The following is a 17,692-nucleotide window of genomic DNA, read 5'->3' on the forward strand; positions in this document are numbered from 1 at the left end:
TTTATATCACATATGAATAAAAAATTAAAAATTTAATTTACTTAATAATCTATATTGTAGTTATTTAATCTCATTTTAAGAAAAATTAGGACATTTTGATTTAAAAAATAATTTTTTTCAAAGTTAACTTTTTTTTAACTTAAGTTAATTCAATTGTCAATGTAATCAACAAATATTGATTGAACTTACATTAAGTTAATTTTTTATTCCTTCAACTTTTAATTTAATTTTGTAAAGCCATTAACTTTAACTTTATTCAGTTAAAAAAAAACATTAACTTACTCAACCCTGAATTATTCATAATATTGATATGTGTTAATATTTAAAATTGAAAGCTATAATAACTTCGGGTAATTCGACGCCACTGTGCGCAGCGCGTCTCCGCGCATACATTTGCGAAAAAAGGAGAGAGACAGCCAATCGGAGTGGCGGTCGGGAGCGCACACCTCCATCGACGGGCCAATCGATGTCACGGAAACGCGGCGGCGACGGCGGTGCGCTGGTCGGGGGAACGAGGCGCGTCGACGAAATTCCGATCGACACGGGCGCGTTATATTTAAGCTGTCTGCGGATCCGGTGGTCACGGTATCGTACGTAGTCGGAACGTGGTGTCCCCGGCGAACGAAAATCAATATTCCCGTCGCGTCGTGAGACAGAGAGCAGAGCGGCCGGTCGCCATTTGCCGTGCTATTACTCACGCTCTTCCAACAGTCCCAATTGTTCCCACCGTCGAGGAGCTCTCATCGGCTCTCACGTCGACGGTGTCACGACGACGGGATCGCTGCCGCCGTCATCCGGTCATCACCGGTCAGTCGCGCCGCGTCGCTTCGCTCTGCGATTCTCTTGCTGGACACGCACGCACGTCATCGAGCATCATCGAGTGTACCGCCAGAAGGGATCAAGGGACGAAGCCTGAACATCAACCAGCAGCAGCGGCGGCAACGACAGAATCCTAATTTCCTGCACATCGAGGAAACCGATAATTTCGCCCGGGTATCCTCGTCCGGCTTTCTTATCGAGATTTCTGACTCGATCTCACAAGGTTTGATTTATTCCCAATATTGTCGTCGACGAGCCAATCATCCGTGCGATTTGTTACGACTCATCTTCTTCGCCCTTCCTCCTTCCTGTATCCTTTCTTTCCCGTTTCGTAACGATCCCTTGGTTCAACCAAGCCAGCCTCGGTGAGAAAGTGATATTCCGTTTCGGTGACGCGGAAGCCGCCAGCCGCGTCGCCGACGGTCTCTCTCGCTCGCCAATAATTCACTCTTTCCTCCTTTCCTCTCATCGTCCCTCTCTAGTTCACCTTTCTTCGTTGCCGCGTGCCGAAAACGATGGCGTTTCTAAGGAGCGTGCCGCGGCGATGTTGCGCCGGTAAAAAGCTAGTCAAGTGCGGAGCTTCGCCGTTGGCTGTGATCGGCCTCCTGGAGAACGCCGCAGTAACGACAGCGGCGGCGGCGGCGGCGGCGGCGGCGGCGGCGGCGGTAGCAACAACGACAGCGGTTACTAGGACACCATCGTCATTGCGGTTGGTTGCACAGGTGCGTGGCTATACCACCTCCTCCTCCTCCGCCGCCGCCAATGACGTTAACAAGCAACAGCAGCCACCATCGCCGATGCCTCGGCAGATCGACCCGCTTGATTTGAAGTTTAACGACCCAATCGCCGCTTTTAAAAGCAAGACGACTATGGAGTTGATGCGCGCCTATTTTGTCTATCAGATGTGCAGCATCGAATACGTCGTGGAGAACAATATGAAGGTGAGAAAAAAATCACTTGTTTCGCTTGTGTAAATTAGCTTGTTTAGATTTAAGGATCATCATTTATATTAGCGTAAATTGTTAATTAACTGTAAATTGATTGTTCACAATTAAATGTGAGGAGAATAATCGACTTTATTCTCCTCGCATTCGACTATGATCGATCAATTTCTTATAGCTTGCATTCTTACAGCATAAGTTAACAGTTTACAGTCAGTATAAATGATCCTGTAGGTTTATTGCTACCTCCTCTCTCTCTTCTCTCTTGTCTACACACAGAAAAGTATATGTTTCAAGTAATTATTACTTGTGTACAATACGCACTTTTCTGTTTCAAAAGTATCTATGTATTTTAAAAGTTTATATATCCGCAAATCTATAAGTTCCCACCAGCATCAAATTTATTTAAAATATTATATTCCTGAATCCTAGTAAGTTTAATATTTTTAATCAAAATTATTAAATTAATGCAAATTTGATTTGCTTATTATATAAAGTCGTTACTTTCATTTTTTATAATATTCTTTTATAATATTCTTCAAAAGAAAATAAATTTTTGTTTTAAGTAATGAGTTTTTTTTAATTTGTAGTAAATATTAAATATATTTGTAATAAATATTTTAAGATTATTATCAAGAAAATGTTCTCCATTAAGATAAAGATTATTTAAAAGGAAGAAAGTAAATTAAGTAATCACTTTTTTTTAACACTAAAATGATATTTTTCTATGTGTATAACAGGTGTAGTAAGCCTTTAGCTTTTGCTCTAAACTATAATTTTATTTTATTCTAGCAAAAAGATTTTTTTCTAGCAAGAAACTTTTAAACTTTAAGTGATATATCAAAAATAATCTCAGTCAAAATAAATCTTTATTAACTGAAAAGAAAAATTAGAAATTGCTATATTGACATCCTTGACAATTCAGTAAGATCGCCGGTATTTTATTGTTGAAACGTATCACAATGCGACTGAAGTTGTTTTCCTTTATTCAGTGAAAAGAAATGATAATCTTCACAGAAAGGAATAGTGAAACGCTATTTCAAAGATAGTTACCTGACAATGTAACTTTTTAGTTGTAACTAACTTTTTTCTCTTCCTGTTCTTTCTTAAATATTTGAGAGCTTTCTAATAAAGTAATTTGTCAAAGATGCTTTCTAAAAATTTTCAGGGTTGCTGAATTTCTGGTTTTCTCAAAATTCAAATTTAAAAAAAAATCTAATTACTGTGATTATCTTGGTTTTAAATTTTTTGTAATCTCTAAGTTTGAATATAGTATGAAAATATCGAATTTGAAAGGATAATAGCCTCTATAAACAAGGACAAGAATGTTCATAATTAAATTTTAAAAGTCAATTTGAAAATCAGTATTGACTGTTTACGTAGCATGATGAGTTTCAAATAAAGCGGAACTAGAAATTTGATCCAATACTTCGCAATTTAAAACTCTCTAAAACCCAATTTTATGATAATCAAATAATATTTTTTTGAAATTCTGTCCACTATATTCAATTCACTATTAAAAATTTTTTATTTTTGATTCAAAAACATTATCAAATATCTCACAAGCCACGTTTTATAAAAATTGAGCGATCAGTTTATAAAATAAAAAAGGATCCACAAAGAATTAATAAAATATTTATCGTATTTTTTGTTAAATACAAAAATTTTATTTGTTTTATTCTACTTATAAAGTAAAAGTCATTTTAAAATCATTTATACATAATCATCATTCATACATAAAACGAAAAGCGACGTGGAATTCCCAGGTGACAATCGATTTAGGAATAGCCAGAATTTTTTTTGTGATAAATCTAACGTAATAAGTTTCAATAAGATAATTTAGCAGCAATGTTTCTTCCGTAGTGATTAACACATTGACGGCACACACTTGTCGCAGGTGTATCTCTATATACATGTCTAACGAAGTGCAAATTCTATTTATTAAAATATTTAATCAGCGACCCAATTAATTTTCATAACTCCCAAGGAAGTCTGTATCGTAACACATGTCATGCACAGCTTGAAGAAAAAGCATACGAAATAATTATATTACCGATGGTTTTATCTTATAATCAATTATCATGTCGCTCATTAATATGACACGTGTTAATTACTCAAGCTTTTAATGAATGGCGTCACATATCCTGTGCATATGTGACGTTATTGTGACGTAATCGTCGTGAGATAAACAGTGACGATAAACAGCGACGATATAAGTTAGCATTAATCTTGGATAACGTTAATGTTGATAAAAATCATGTTTTAAACATGTTTTAAACTATTTAAAACATGCTTAATCGGTGTTAACATGTTCTTTTTTATAATGTTTAAAGCATGTAAGCGTTAAAAACACAATGTTTTATTCTTAAACAAAATATTATCCTTCGCTACATAATTAATATGTTTCATCTGATCTATATTAGATTTTCATTTAGTGACGACACAAATCGACACAAGTGTCATTTTATTTTTCTTGATATTTACGCCCGTTTTTACCAATGTTAAAGATCAAGATTAACTTTAATCTCGATTCTCAATTTACTCTTCATCTTTTTCTAATTTTTATAACTAGAAAAAGAAGAAGAGTTAGCTAAATTAAGATTAAAATTAAACTACATTGGTAGTTACGGGCAATTAGTGAGTAATAAAGATGGACATGTGTGTTGACTTGTATCGAATAGAAAATCTATTACGAGTTATCTCTAGAAGGATGCCGCTCTAGCGTGGTCCCGTGATCTGAAAAGCAGGTCAGGGGTTGACGCTCTGAAGTTGATCATGAGATCGAATCAGAAATTCTGATATATCGGAACGGGCGCAACAATTCCCGCAGGAATCACTCGCAACGTCGTCCGCGACGGATTCTGGATCACGTTTCGCTTTTGTGCGATAGATCGTTTCGAGCTTTCCAGAAGAAGGCGTTCAAATATCTATTACCGTCTTCCTAATCGCGTTCCTCAATTCTGCCTGGCCAGCCGATCGATAAATCATTCAATCGCGATCGACTAATCGCGATAACCATGATCTTGAACATGACTGCAAATAATGCTGCGGGAAATCTTTGAAGAGATAAGAAAAAAATATTTATTTTTTACTTATAATCTCCATTCGCAGCTAAAGTCTTCGATGCAACTTACGTAACATTTACGTGATTTTCTATTAAGCCGCCCCATTATGGTACGACGTGACGTTATTGATTCACTATTCACTGATTGCCGGACAACATCGGATCGACCTAGGAATTTTGCTGCAAACCATCGCCGCTGTCGAGCAATTACATAACCGCCGCGTCTAAGGATAGATGTGTAGTACGCTCTGGCACGCGGAATTCAATCGTGATTTCCTTAATTCGTTCAAAGAATCACCGCTTTCGTTGATGTGCATTATTATGATAATACAGTAATTTCTACGCATATATGCACTGATAATTAATGATTTTGCTAAATTTGAACTGTTGTCTAAATTGCGATTGGTGCAATTATAATTGTTAACAAAACACACTTATTGGTATTCTCGTAGATTTACTAATTGAGTAAAATTGCTTGTTCGTTGTTGAAATGGAAAACATCTTTTGTCTCTTATTCGCAAGATTATGTGTCGCATATTAAAAATATTAACTTATTTTATTCATTATGAAGTAAAAATCGACACTATTTTGAATGCACAAGCGTGAATGACAAATATCGTCCTGACGTTTATTTTAATTAGAGTTTGCAAATTATACGTCGTTTTACACAATATGCTGTATGTTGATCTGTTTTGCCATTTGAATAACGATTGTCACAGAGAATTTCAAAAAGAGTTTCTAATTCATACAAATATTTTCGCAAGAACTTTTAAATAAAAAAAATGAAGAATATCATTTAGATATTCTCGTATTAGTCTTGGGCACATTCATTATTTGCGCATTCATTATACGTAATTGTAAAGAAAATTGCATAACTAATTAAGTATTTTATTGCGCTAAAAGTAGTTAAGAATGTATTGCACATATTTTCAAATGAAAAAGTTATTAAAAATACAGATTGTTCTAGATCGCATTTAAAAATAATACAGAAAATTTTTAGCGACGATTCACTATTTAGAAAAATTAATAAGAAGTCAATAAGAAATAGTATTTTTTAAATTTATGTTCTAATGTAAATGTATGGGAATGTATTATAAAATAATTATAAAAATCTCAATTTTTAATATAAATGCTTTAAATATTTGAAATGATTTATGTAAAATTACATTGCGACAACATACAAAGAATTGATTGTTCTGTAAATGAACACACTATTTATTTCTTTTAAATCTTTGTAATCTCTGAAGCGCATCGAATTGCGATTTTTTTTTTTCTTTACATAAATAAGTTTGAATTATTCTTAAAGTACTTACTTATACAAAAAAAAATTTTTTGTCATTGTTTTTTCAATTTAATTTATAAGAATGAAAATAACAAATAAAGTAAAAAAAGACGTGTTACTAAAAAAAAATAGGTTGTAACAAACACAATTTATATATATTTATATTTATGAGCATAATTTATGAACATAATTTATTATAGCATAAATATTAACACATTTGTAATAAAAATAGGTATAATACATTTTTAAGATGCAAGAATACGACGATCATTGTCAAATGCTTTGCGAGAAACGCAACGTGATTCAAATCAATGCGTTTCCAAATCTTCTTTTTTAGGGACAAATGATCGGCATCGTATTATAGCTTTTTCACGTTGCGTATATGGGATTCATCTTAGTGTCGCGAACGCTACGAAATATAAGTGCCTATCTAACTGTCGAACTTTATATAATGTAAAATTCGTTACGTCTGCTGACCGCACGCAATCGCTGCTCACTGTAAATTATCCTGCCGGATATAAAATGTTGCGCTGTTGTTTGGTTAGCATCTTGGTCATTTGATGCATAATTCAGCGGCGCGACGCTAATTGTAAAACATTGCATTTTTACGATATTGGTCAAACGAGAAATATTTCTTCTCACTCGGAGGTCCGCTGTCCGAAATGCGAATTATTTCTTTTTTCTTCTTGCTATTCTTTCGCATCGATCGTGCTCGGTTCGCCGCGAGTTGTAATAATTCTCGTCGCAGACAAACATATATCGAGTTTAGCCCGATGTTTCCTTGATGGATTACGAGGAAGCCATAAATGTGATGTAAAGAAAAAAATAATACAGGAAAAAATTGGATTACGACAATTACGCCAAGCTGTGTCAATTATTATGGTTTTGATTTTATCACGATAGTCTTATCACAACCTTCCAATTTGTCATGTGAATATTGCGAAAGGCAAGCTGCTTATTCTTATATTATGTCGAATATGATAAAAAGTTATAATTAATAATTTTTAGTACACTATAGTATTGATTTTCCGGTCTTTTACTACACATGATGGACTGTTTGTGTCCCAAGTAAATTTTCTCATCACTTCAACAAATTTTTTTATTATTTATTTTGACATCTTTAGAAAGTATTTATAAGATTTTTTATTTTTTTTAAATGTATATAAATATTCTAAGTAATTACTTTGTACTCTTTTTTTGATAATCCAATTGTATATATATAATATATAAGAGTTAAAAATGGAAAAGAAGAAAGATTTTCAAAAAAGAACAAAAATCTTTTCTCCAAGCTGCAGATTATTGCAGCGAAGCTTTCTATTCTTTCATTGAAAATTTTTTCGACTTTACTTGAATCTAAAGTTAGATAGATAAGTATATCCATAACAGTGGTTGTAGGAAGGGATTTTTTTTTTCTAAGTATTTCGTTAATTCCGGAGTAATGAAATAGCCCCCCGGAGTAGTGAACAGAGGAACTTGTGTGCAGATCACGAGCGAAAACTATATGAGAACATTGTTGTGCACAGTCGCGTATCGACACCGGTGCAACCCTGAGAACGTGACCTGACCTCAGGGGGGACGTTGGCTCTCTCGTTCTCGAACCAGACTCCGTTCAAACGGTGTGCCAGACTAGACGGTCTTCTCCCATGCATTTTCCATAAATATTGCACACGATCAGGTGCATCAGCAGCATAAATCAGAATATAATTCGAAAAAATTATTTTACAAACGAATAATTTTAACGAAGATATAAGTTGAAGGTGATATTTAATTAGATGAATCTAATGTGTGATGTAGAATGTGATCAATCTCTTTAAATAATGTTTAATCCCTTTTAATACATATTAGATACATCTTTAATCCTCCGTTTAATCCTCCGTTGGCAATGTTGGAAACTCTTTAAAGACACATTTGATTTTCTGATTGTAAATTTTAGTACATAAATTTAAATTTGTAAAAAGTAAAATATTGTCCAATACCATCCAATTTCTATGATGATAGTAATAACTTGTTATTAAAGTTTTCACAAGTATGTAAGAATTTTTTCAGATTTTTTACAGGGTTTTCGGAACAATATAAAAATCTGCATTGATCTTGAAGATCAAGATTGAGGATAAAGAGTGAAATTTTACATTTCCAATGGAGGATTAATACATTGTTTTCGAGTCTTATTTGCGCCCAGTTTCTCAAATAATATTAGTCAAATCGAAAAATATTTCTTTCTCCTCTCCTGTTTTTGCTTTGTTATTTTCTCGCATATGCAGTTGTTTTCGGAATGGAAAGAAGCGCGTGCGTGTGAGATCAATATCAAGTCTTCGTGCCTCAAGCCTCCGCTACACTGAAGGTCTGTTCATTTTAGCTGAACTTCACAGTTCATCTTTTCCCTTCTTTTTTAACGTGGAAAGAAAAGAGAGATGAACTGTCAAAAAATTTAGCTAAAAAGAAGGTCTCAAGAAATGCAACGAATTTACATGCTGAAGGTGAAATTTGTAGGATTTTCTTAGAGTCGATAGAAGAGAAATAAGAGAAATACGAGAGTAGTTGAACAAGCAGTTTATGATAGCATCAAATTGGCATCAGTTTCGCTGGAGACCATATAATCTCTGATTGCGTGGCTCTTGCATCTCCCGGGAATTATTATATATGCTTTCGCGCTGCTCTCGTTATGCAACTCTGCGATGCATCGTTTGGCGTCGTCGCGTCTGTCGCTCCCGTTTTTTCGCACATTGATTGGATTCTTGGTCTCCTTGAACTTATTGATGTTCCGTCTTTGAAAAACACTCTTTGTATCCGTTTTTGATTCATCTTTCTTCACTCGCAACTATTGTCTAACAGTATTAAATCTAATACTATTAATGTGCGTCTTGTCTCTCGCATGACTTGCGTAAAAATTGGAGCAGTTTTGCTTCCTCAAGATGGATCGTATTTGATATAAAATCTTTTTCAATTTTTTACGTGAAATTTATTTCACGATTTGTGTGAATCTATCTAACTCTATTCCACCAATTTTTTCAAGATTGTTTCACTGCCTTTTTATTTTCCAAACTCAGCTGGACGACAATTGAGGCAAATAGGTAAGAATATCGCTTATGAATCGGTATTCCTTTTATTCCTTTAACCTTCTTTGGCTAAGAAGGCTCGTCTGTTCTAAAAATTTCTACACACTCTTGACACACCCGACTTTCGATTCTGACTTTCAGTTCCGATGTGTACATGTGAGTGTTTAAAGTTAGGAGCATCTGAAGACTGGTCACATGTCGATTACGCAGGATTCATCCCACACAGCAGGAGACGTGCTGAGCGATCAGTACAAGGACACGCAAAAGTAATTCCAAGGTTGTCTAGTTCGTCTGGCGCCTCCTTGTACAATCAAGATCGAATGGATGGATGAACTGGCTTTCAACGAGTTCATCAACACGATTCTTCTTAAATCCTTCGTCTAAATTTCAACTTCTATATTTCTCGACTCTACTAACGTTCCTTTCTTTTTTTTTCTTCTAACTGTAATTTTAGAGCTACAGCGTAAGATTCCATGTTAGTGAGCAAAATAATAATTTAATCGAAGAAAATGACAGAAAGAATCATGATACGTTCATGTCCCGAATTTCCGCGGGATTAATGCTCATTTAAACAATTAAAAATTGCAAAAAATTAGACTCAGTCTCGAATTGCCAAACATTATCTCTAGTTCTTTTGATCTAATAATCGGATGATACTTTTTTGGAATTTTAAGTTGTTTCTTAATAGGCTGTAATGTGTTTTTTTTTATCTTCTTTGTTGCAAAATTCTCATTTTTTTTTTTACATTATAATGATAGAAGAACGATTTCGAATGTTACTATCCACTAAGTATAGTTTTAATGCATTTGTCCGACTTTTATTTTATTTTAGTAGAAAAATGAAGAGAGTTTTTACTTACGGTGAAAATGAATGCTTAAATTTAAAAGTAATAAAATCTACTTAAATTCTTAAAATTTAATGAACTTCAACTAGAAATCCGCTTTAGTTTATACATTATTATTAGCAATATAATCCGCAATTAATATTTCTGTTAAAAATTAGAGAATCATTGTGCATCAGTAGAGGCTTGAATTAAATAATTAGTAAAATAGACAGCTTTATCAACGTCCATCGGCATTTTCGAAATAAATCGCTATTATCGGCGTTATTTTAAATATGTATGTCATCTCTGTCGCAGATTTTTCCCCTTTTATTCACAAACTTATAACAATAAAATTATCATTCTACAAGATGTCCTATCATTGATCTATTTTCCAATCTGATCGACATCAAATAACTCGCCATCTGAAATGACTCGAATATGAAGTGCGAAAAAAATGAGTCTTGAAGATTACGGCAACGATATGAGAGTGTTATTAAAAATCAAAGAATATATTTGATTTTCGAGGTTCAAGAATTTTTCTAAATCGATCGTCGGCTCGAATCGCAACTCGCGTATCGCCGTGCTCTCCAGTTGCATCACGAAAGACATAAGATAATAAGTTCGACGAACTGTATTGCAGTTATCACTGTCAAATCGTAATGATATACTTATTATACATATCATATATAATAATATATAGGTAATAACACTAAATTTTTTACAGTGAAATATTATTCCAAGAAAATGAAAATACAATCACCCTTGAAAATATTTTACTTCTTGAAAAAAGAGTGACAATTTTCACTCTTTTTAGAGTGAATTTCCACTTCGAAGGAAATCTCTCTCCAAAAAAAGAAATTTCACTCTTAAAAAATGAAGAGAATGAAACTACTTTTGAAAAAAAGTGAAAATATTTCACTCTTTTTTTTCTTTTTTCCCCAAAATAGTTGTATTTTCACTCTCTTGGAGCAAGATTTCACTGTAAGAAATTTAGAATTTACTTCGGTGATAGAATGTTTCTCGTTTGACTTATACATAAGTCGAATGACTAACTGGTCATAGTTGTATAACATTATTTTTGAACAATGTGCCGAGGATGCAAGCTGTGAGTTGATTTTGGCACGCAGCAATGCACGTTCCGATTAATCTTTGCACAACTACGTAACATGACAAAGGTCGATAAGTACTCGTAGACTTTGGGACTCCGTAAAATGTATGATTTTATTTTTGTTGTCCATTTAATGTTAAAGATAAATTGGTACATCATACAAAATGAGAGGTTGCTTTGCGATAGGTCGATTAGCTGATGCATTCGCAATCTGCAATTCTATTCGCTTTCCTTAGTGGATGGAATACAAGAACGTAACGTAATCATTCATAATTACACAGTGCAAAGAATTTATAACTGGCAACTGAGAAAGCCGAGCTTATCGAGCGATTTGTATAGATACATATTCTGTTTAGGCTTATCAATATGTACATAACGTTGACAAATGTTTCGGTAAGCTCCGAGAGACTCTCGAGTTTGACAAACATAACAATGACTTAAGTGGCAACGTTAAGTACATACGTATACTGTCGTCCATGTAATATATAACTATCCATCTGTTTGCTTAGCACTTGAGAATTCGCATTTCCATTTGCTTTGAATTATCATTTCGATTACAAGTAATCTTATTAATTATAATTATAGTCGCGAATACTTTGTGTTTAACGCGAATAATTAAAACCTTTTGAAGTGTCGATTCTTATTCTATAATTTACCATAATTAAATGACAATGTAAACTTTATATCATGCGCTTCAATAATTATAATGGAATACACTCTATGTATAACGTATATGAAAAGTTTTCCAGCACAATGAAGAGAGAAGTCTTATGAATGAGACGCTAAAATTAGAATCGACTTCCAGGCACACATCGTCGTTAGTTTTTACTGACTCTCGCTGCATCCCAATTTTACTTCTACGATTTCATTTGACGAAACCCGACCAGGTCGCTAAGGGAAACGATTGCAATTGACGAGTTCTCCTGTCATCACAAAATTGTTTCTATTTTAACAGTCTGAATCATACTTCCTCTCACTCTCTTTCTCTTTCCTTTTGAAGCTTAAGTTACACTGTTGCTCTGCTATTTCAAATTTATATGGTCGATTTGTATCGCGAATATCAAGTTTATTTTTATCTAAAAATTTCTTTGTTGTTAGATTGCTTTTTTTCTTAGAAAGCGACAGATTTTTCCAGGATAGTAATTTTCTAGGAATGATTGGTAGCTGCATTTTTTCACGTTTATTCTTCAGTGTAAATATAAAAAAAAAGTAATATGTGCGTACACAAAAGAAAATATCATTGTGATAGACAGGCAAACAAGACCAAAGAGCAATTCGATACATCGATGGAATAACGCTTTAATGTTTTTATGCTCATATTCATTAAAATGTATTTGTTTGACATGCTCTTCGTAATACGATCCGATATGATCACAAACTCGCAATGTTATGAATCACGGGGTGTAAATTATGACGGATTATTATTAGTGTCGGACGTTGTGTTATTAGCGAGCAATTAACGTTACAGCTTTAGTTGTCATATTCACACGACATGTTTGTATTCATCTGTGGGCTATTATATGCCGCAACACATTTCTATTCTTAAATCTTTTACGAAAATTTTCTACAAACATTTTCTATAAAAATTAAACTCACACCTTAACAAATCTTGATTCCATTATCCGTTTAGACCCTTATTTATATATATATATCTCAAAGTTTTTTTTGAATTAGAACTTACAGGCCAAAAACTTTGAATTTTTTGCTTGCAATCCTGAATATATACAAAAATACGTATACGTTAATAAAATTGATTCAAATAAAGACTAATTATTTCAATAATTATTAGTCAGTAAATAATTATTTTATATATAATGATATGTTATATCTAATAGTACTAATTTAACATAAGAAATTGACCAATCATTGGTCATTATTTAATTCTATCTTTTTCTATTTTTAATTATCTCTCTCTCTCTCTCTCTCTCTCTCTCTCTGTCTGGAATAATCAATTCTCATCAGATATTCGTCGAATGAATAAAAATTTAATTTAAATTGTCTCTGTACTTTATTGAATAAAGCTTAATCAGAAGATATTTTTCCACAACATATTTCAATATATCTAAAATATTACAGTGCGTTTCGCACAATAACGTGCGCCTCGTGTACCACGTGTCTTTATATGAGCATAAAAATTTATGAATATCCTCTATCATAATTTGTCTTTTCTTTTGAATACTGAATGTGCTTTATCTCCATGCAAGCGAAAAAAGAGAAAATTATTATGCTTTTATAAAATTACGGAAGCACAGCATTTTATTTCTAAATCATTTCAAATATATATTAAAAAATCTTATATATTATTTTCCTTTCATATTTTATATAATTTGATCTTTTAAACTTAATGTCTTCTTAATTTTACTGTGATTTTTAACAGCAAAAAGGACATTAACGGTGTATTTCCAAATTATGCATTTCATTTCTCAGGAGATCGATATTTGAATCAAACACAGCCATTAGGTACAATATAATCCACATTTTTATTGTGCGAGGGGATACTGTCTACAGTAACGTTCTCTCCGTTCAGTTACGTAATGGTCGCTCCAAAGCTGAACCTCAAACGAAGAAATAGTTGCGATATTATTTTTACATTTTTCTTCGTTCTCGCGCGTTACGTTATACTAAGCTTTGTCACCCAAATATTAAATATGTCTCATTGCGTAAATTTTATACAGGTTATGAAAATGGCGAAGTCAATGCTGGGTGAAAGGTTGTTCACAAGGCTCATGAAGGGCACGTTTTACGGTCACTTTGTCGCTGGCGAAAATGAGGTGCAGATTACACCTGTCTTAGATAGATTACGGCAATTTGGCGTCAAACCAATCCTTGATTATTCCGTCGAGGAAGACATCTCGCAGGAAGAGGCCGAGAGGCGTGAAGTCCAGTAAGTATAATACTCTTTAAATAAGTTTTACATATTTCTGATATGATCGTAACAATTATGTTGTCGTGCATTGATTTTTTTTTATTTTCTGTATGACCTTACAAGAGCACGAGGCTCGAATCCCTTCATTAAAGATGAAACTTAAATATGTATATCGCTTTACCGTGCAGGGATAATATTGGTTACAGTTTTTTATTTATATTTGCTTGTCTTCGATTCTTGCGTGAATGAATTTTAATTTCCATCAGTATGTAAATGGAAAAAGTTTAAGAGAGAAACGAGACATCTAACTAGAAAAAAAATCGAATATTGGCGCAGATTGCAATGATAATAAAATGCCCAAATAGTCGCTAACTATTCGGTATTCTTCCATTTCAGAGCCTCGGTGTCAGAAGCGGGCGATGAGAAGAGGGAGGGCCCACTAAAGAAGTATCACGTAGAGAAGTCGTTCGCTGATCGACGATACAAGGTGTCGTCGGCCAGGACATATTTTTACCTAAACGAAGCTTCGTGCGAGCGAAACATGGACATATTTATCAGGTGTCTGGAGGCTGTGGCGAGTGAGTCACGGATTTTACTTCGGACTTTCTATAGCATTTTAAAATTCTTCTTAATCCCTGAATCGACATGTTTGGCAGTGCGATATTCAATTATACAGGATCTATTACAAACCAGTCTAAAGCTGATTTTTCGCTTGAGTCTCTTGAACAAATTAAATAGTGAAAATATTTTTTATTATTTAATTCTAAGTGTGTAAATTGGGAATTCATTTGTTCTATCATATTGATCTATTCCGCAATTTACCAAAAATTAGGAACGATGATTAAATTCATGAAGCAGATCGATCTTTTTCGTAATGTTCTTAAAAGGCTTCTTTTAAAGTGCCTTTTGACCTTTTTCGGATATTCGAACGGTGCAGTCAGCCAAACTGGTTCTGTATCTTTGCCATTCATGGAAATTGATGCTCCGATTTATTATCCATCAAGCATACTGCATTACTATTGTCGTACAGCTTGATTTTCATGAACATTATTGATCTTAATTACATGGAAATTAATATTCACCATGTGAATATTAATTTTTCGCACATTTTATTACACACTTATTTGTGAGCAATAAAATGTGTGAAGATATAAAATTAATTAATTGAATTGTATAATTAAATTAAAATGAAATGTAAAAATTATACTTAATCAAAGTAACCTACGTAATATAATGGAAAGATTGCTTTCTAAGGAGGGGGGGAAGAGGTAATTACGTAATAAAATACGGGGCGCGATTCCGACGTCACGAAGTCGCGTGCAAGATCGATCGCCATTTTCAGGGAATTTTCGGTTTCCGTTGACGCAAGAACACTCGCCTCTTCCTGGCACCGGTATTACGTTTAGCAGTATCTACAAAACGCTATCAAATTACTGTCAATATAAGAAAGAGAGAAAAATGGCACGTGTTCTCGCCATGCGACGATAACGGCGATGGATTAAGTCTTCCATACTCGGCTATAAATACATATGTCAGCAAATAAGCACATGCATAGTTTGTGTATTTTCGTCCAAAGTATGTGACGTAATATATCGGGAACATTAATGGACAAAAAGTTGTCACGAGTTGATTAATGTCTAACTAAGAAATAGAGAGAAAAAAACGGACTAGATTATAGACTCTGGATGAAGAGTATATTGCTTTATAAAATTTTACAGAGGATGAAGTTGAGACTTTACGGCTGAAATATCCTTCCAAGAATATTATCACCTATGCCCAAATTGATCCCAATCCTGGTAAGAAAGACATTGCTTCCCTTCCTTACCTTAAAATCTTCTCCATACATTTTTCTTTTATTCTTGTGAAGAGTTTTTCTTTTTTATGAAAGAATAATTGACTTAATTGGTATTGTAGTATAATACGTAACAGAAAGTATATCTTTGTAGGCGCTTCTATGGGAATGGGCATCACAGCTGTCAAATTAACGGCGCTTGGTCGGCCGCAGCTTCTGGTTAGTAATTTTATTTTTACTTCTGACTTTAGTTGTAATGTCATTTGTAAATCTATAATTATAATGAAATAATTCATGCTTCAGCTTCAATTGTCTGAGGTAATTATGCGTGCACGACAGTATACGTCGGATGTTATCGGCGGCGAGGGTGCCGTTCTGGCTCATCATGCAAAGCCTGATGATTTTAAGAAAAAGTTCGAGGAGGCCCGCATAAAAGATACAGAGGTGCAAAAGTTTCTTCAAAAAATTCAATCGGATAAGGAAGGGTACGCGCGATCAAAATGAAGAATTTTAACGACGTTTAATACAGAATAGTATTGCAAACACAATAAATATTTTTGTCCACGCAGTGTGATTCACCTTTTCCCGTGGAGCGGTATTCTAGACGAAAATTATGAACTGAGCGAAACGTTCCAAGTACCTGATATTAAGACGGGCAAAATGGTTAGGTTAATGTCGCAACTTACGTCCAAGGAAGAAGAAATGTTTAGGAACATGATCAGGCGTCTAAACAATATCGTCATGGTAAGCGTTAAACAATAAAGCTTTTCTATCAATTTTGAGATTCTTGATCGACGTCATAAATGAATAAATCATTCTTTTTTACAGGTAGCTGACAATCTGGATGTTCGTATCATGATAGATGCAGAGCAGACGTACTTCCAACCGGCCATTTCTCGTCTGACGTTAGAGATGATGCGCAAATACAATACGAAAAAGGTAACGTCCTAATGTTTTCAGAGGCTCGCGACGTTATCACTTAGCTACTTTTCAGTGAATGATATTCTTACCGCCAAATGTCGGTCTACTTCTTAGGCTGTGGTATTCAACACTTACCAGACATATCTACAAGACGCGTATAATGAGGTGAAAACGGATCTCGAACAGGCAGAACGCCAAAACTTTTATTTCGGTGCTAAACTTGTACGCGGCGCGTACATTGAACAGGTTTGTGAACACTTTTCAAATAAATTTCATTGAATTACACAGAAATATCGAAGAGTTCTTATTCAGGAAAGGGCAAGAGCAGCAGCTATGGGTTATCCAGACCCCACTAACCCAACGTTTGAGGCGACGACCGAGTCCTATCATAAGACGCTCATGGAGTGCTTGAGGCGGATGAAACAATACAAGGATAAGGGAGAAGATCCCAAAAAAATAGGTATTATGATCGCTTCGCACAATGAAGATACTGTGCGTTTCGCGATCGAGAAGTGAGTATCGATTATGATTTATATTTTATCTGTATTTTCTATGAAAGAATGAATATATGTATATACGTATATATATATATATATATATGAAATTTAATATATGAAATTTAATTTTTTTATGTTTTTCAGAATGAAAGAAATCGGAATTTCGCCAGAGGATAAAGTCATATGTTTTGGTCAATTATTAGGAATGTGTGATTACATAACATTTCCATTAGGTATGGAATAATCTTTAAGCTGAAATATTTTTCTATAAGATGAGATATGTATGCATATGAATCAATATCGAACAAAATTTCTAGGTCAATCCGGTTATTCTGCATACAAGTACATCCCTTATGGACCGGTTAAGGAGGTATTGCCGTACTTGTCGCGACGCGCACAAGAGAACAGGGGCATACTAAAGAAGATCAAAAAGGAGAAACGCTTGCTACTGAATGAAATCACGAGACGTATAGTGCGTGGCCAGTTCTTTTACAAACCCAAGGGCAATTATACTCCAGTTTGA

At 34.1% G+C, this 17,692-nt stretch overlaps 1 protein-coding gene across 1 annotated transcript; it reads left to right on the forward strand.

The window, feature by feature from the left end:
• Positions 1 to 1,334: 1,334 nt before the first annotated feature.
• Positions 1,335 to 17,692, forward strand: LOC105618923 (proline dehydrogenase 1, mitochondrial). The gene is made up of 11 exons (XM_012200452.1): positions 1,335 to 1,760; positions 13,769 to 13,977; positions 14,356 to 14,537; positions 15,906 to 15,970; positions 16,055 to 16,236; positions 16,321 to 16,495; positions 16,580 to 16,690; positions 16,787 to 16,918; positions 16,985 to 17,184; positions 17,314 to 17,402; positions 17,487 to 17,692. Exons 1-11 carry the CDS (start codon positions 1,335 to 1,337, stop codon positions 17,690 to 17,692), a joined length of 1,977 nt encoding a protein of 658 aa, XP_012055842.1.

Source organism: Atta cephalotes (assembly GCF_000143395.1).
Source record: "Atta cephalotes unplaced genomic scaffold scaffold00019, whole genome shotgun sequence".
Lineage (NCBI taxonomy): Eukaryota > Metazoa > Arthropoda > Insecta > Hymenoptera > Formicidae > Atta > Atta cephalotes.

What these genes read in the sequence shown, in the direction of transcription:
- LOC105618923 (XM_012200452.1), top strand. Translation starts at nt 1,335, where the DNA reads ATGGCGTTTCTAAGGAGCGTGCCGCGGCGATGTTGCGCCGGTAAAAAG. An exon ending in TTGGTCGGCCGCAGCTTCTG is followed by an intron (nt 15,971 to 16,054) that starts GTTAGTAATTTT and finishes TTCATGCTTCAG; the next exon opens with CTTCAATTGTCTGAGGTAAT. An exon ending in GTCTAAACAATATCGTCATG is followed by an intron (nt 16,496 to 16,579) that starts GTAAGCGTTAAA and finishes TCTTTTTTACAG; the next exon opens with GTAGCTGACAATCTGGATGT.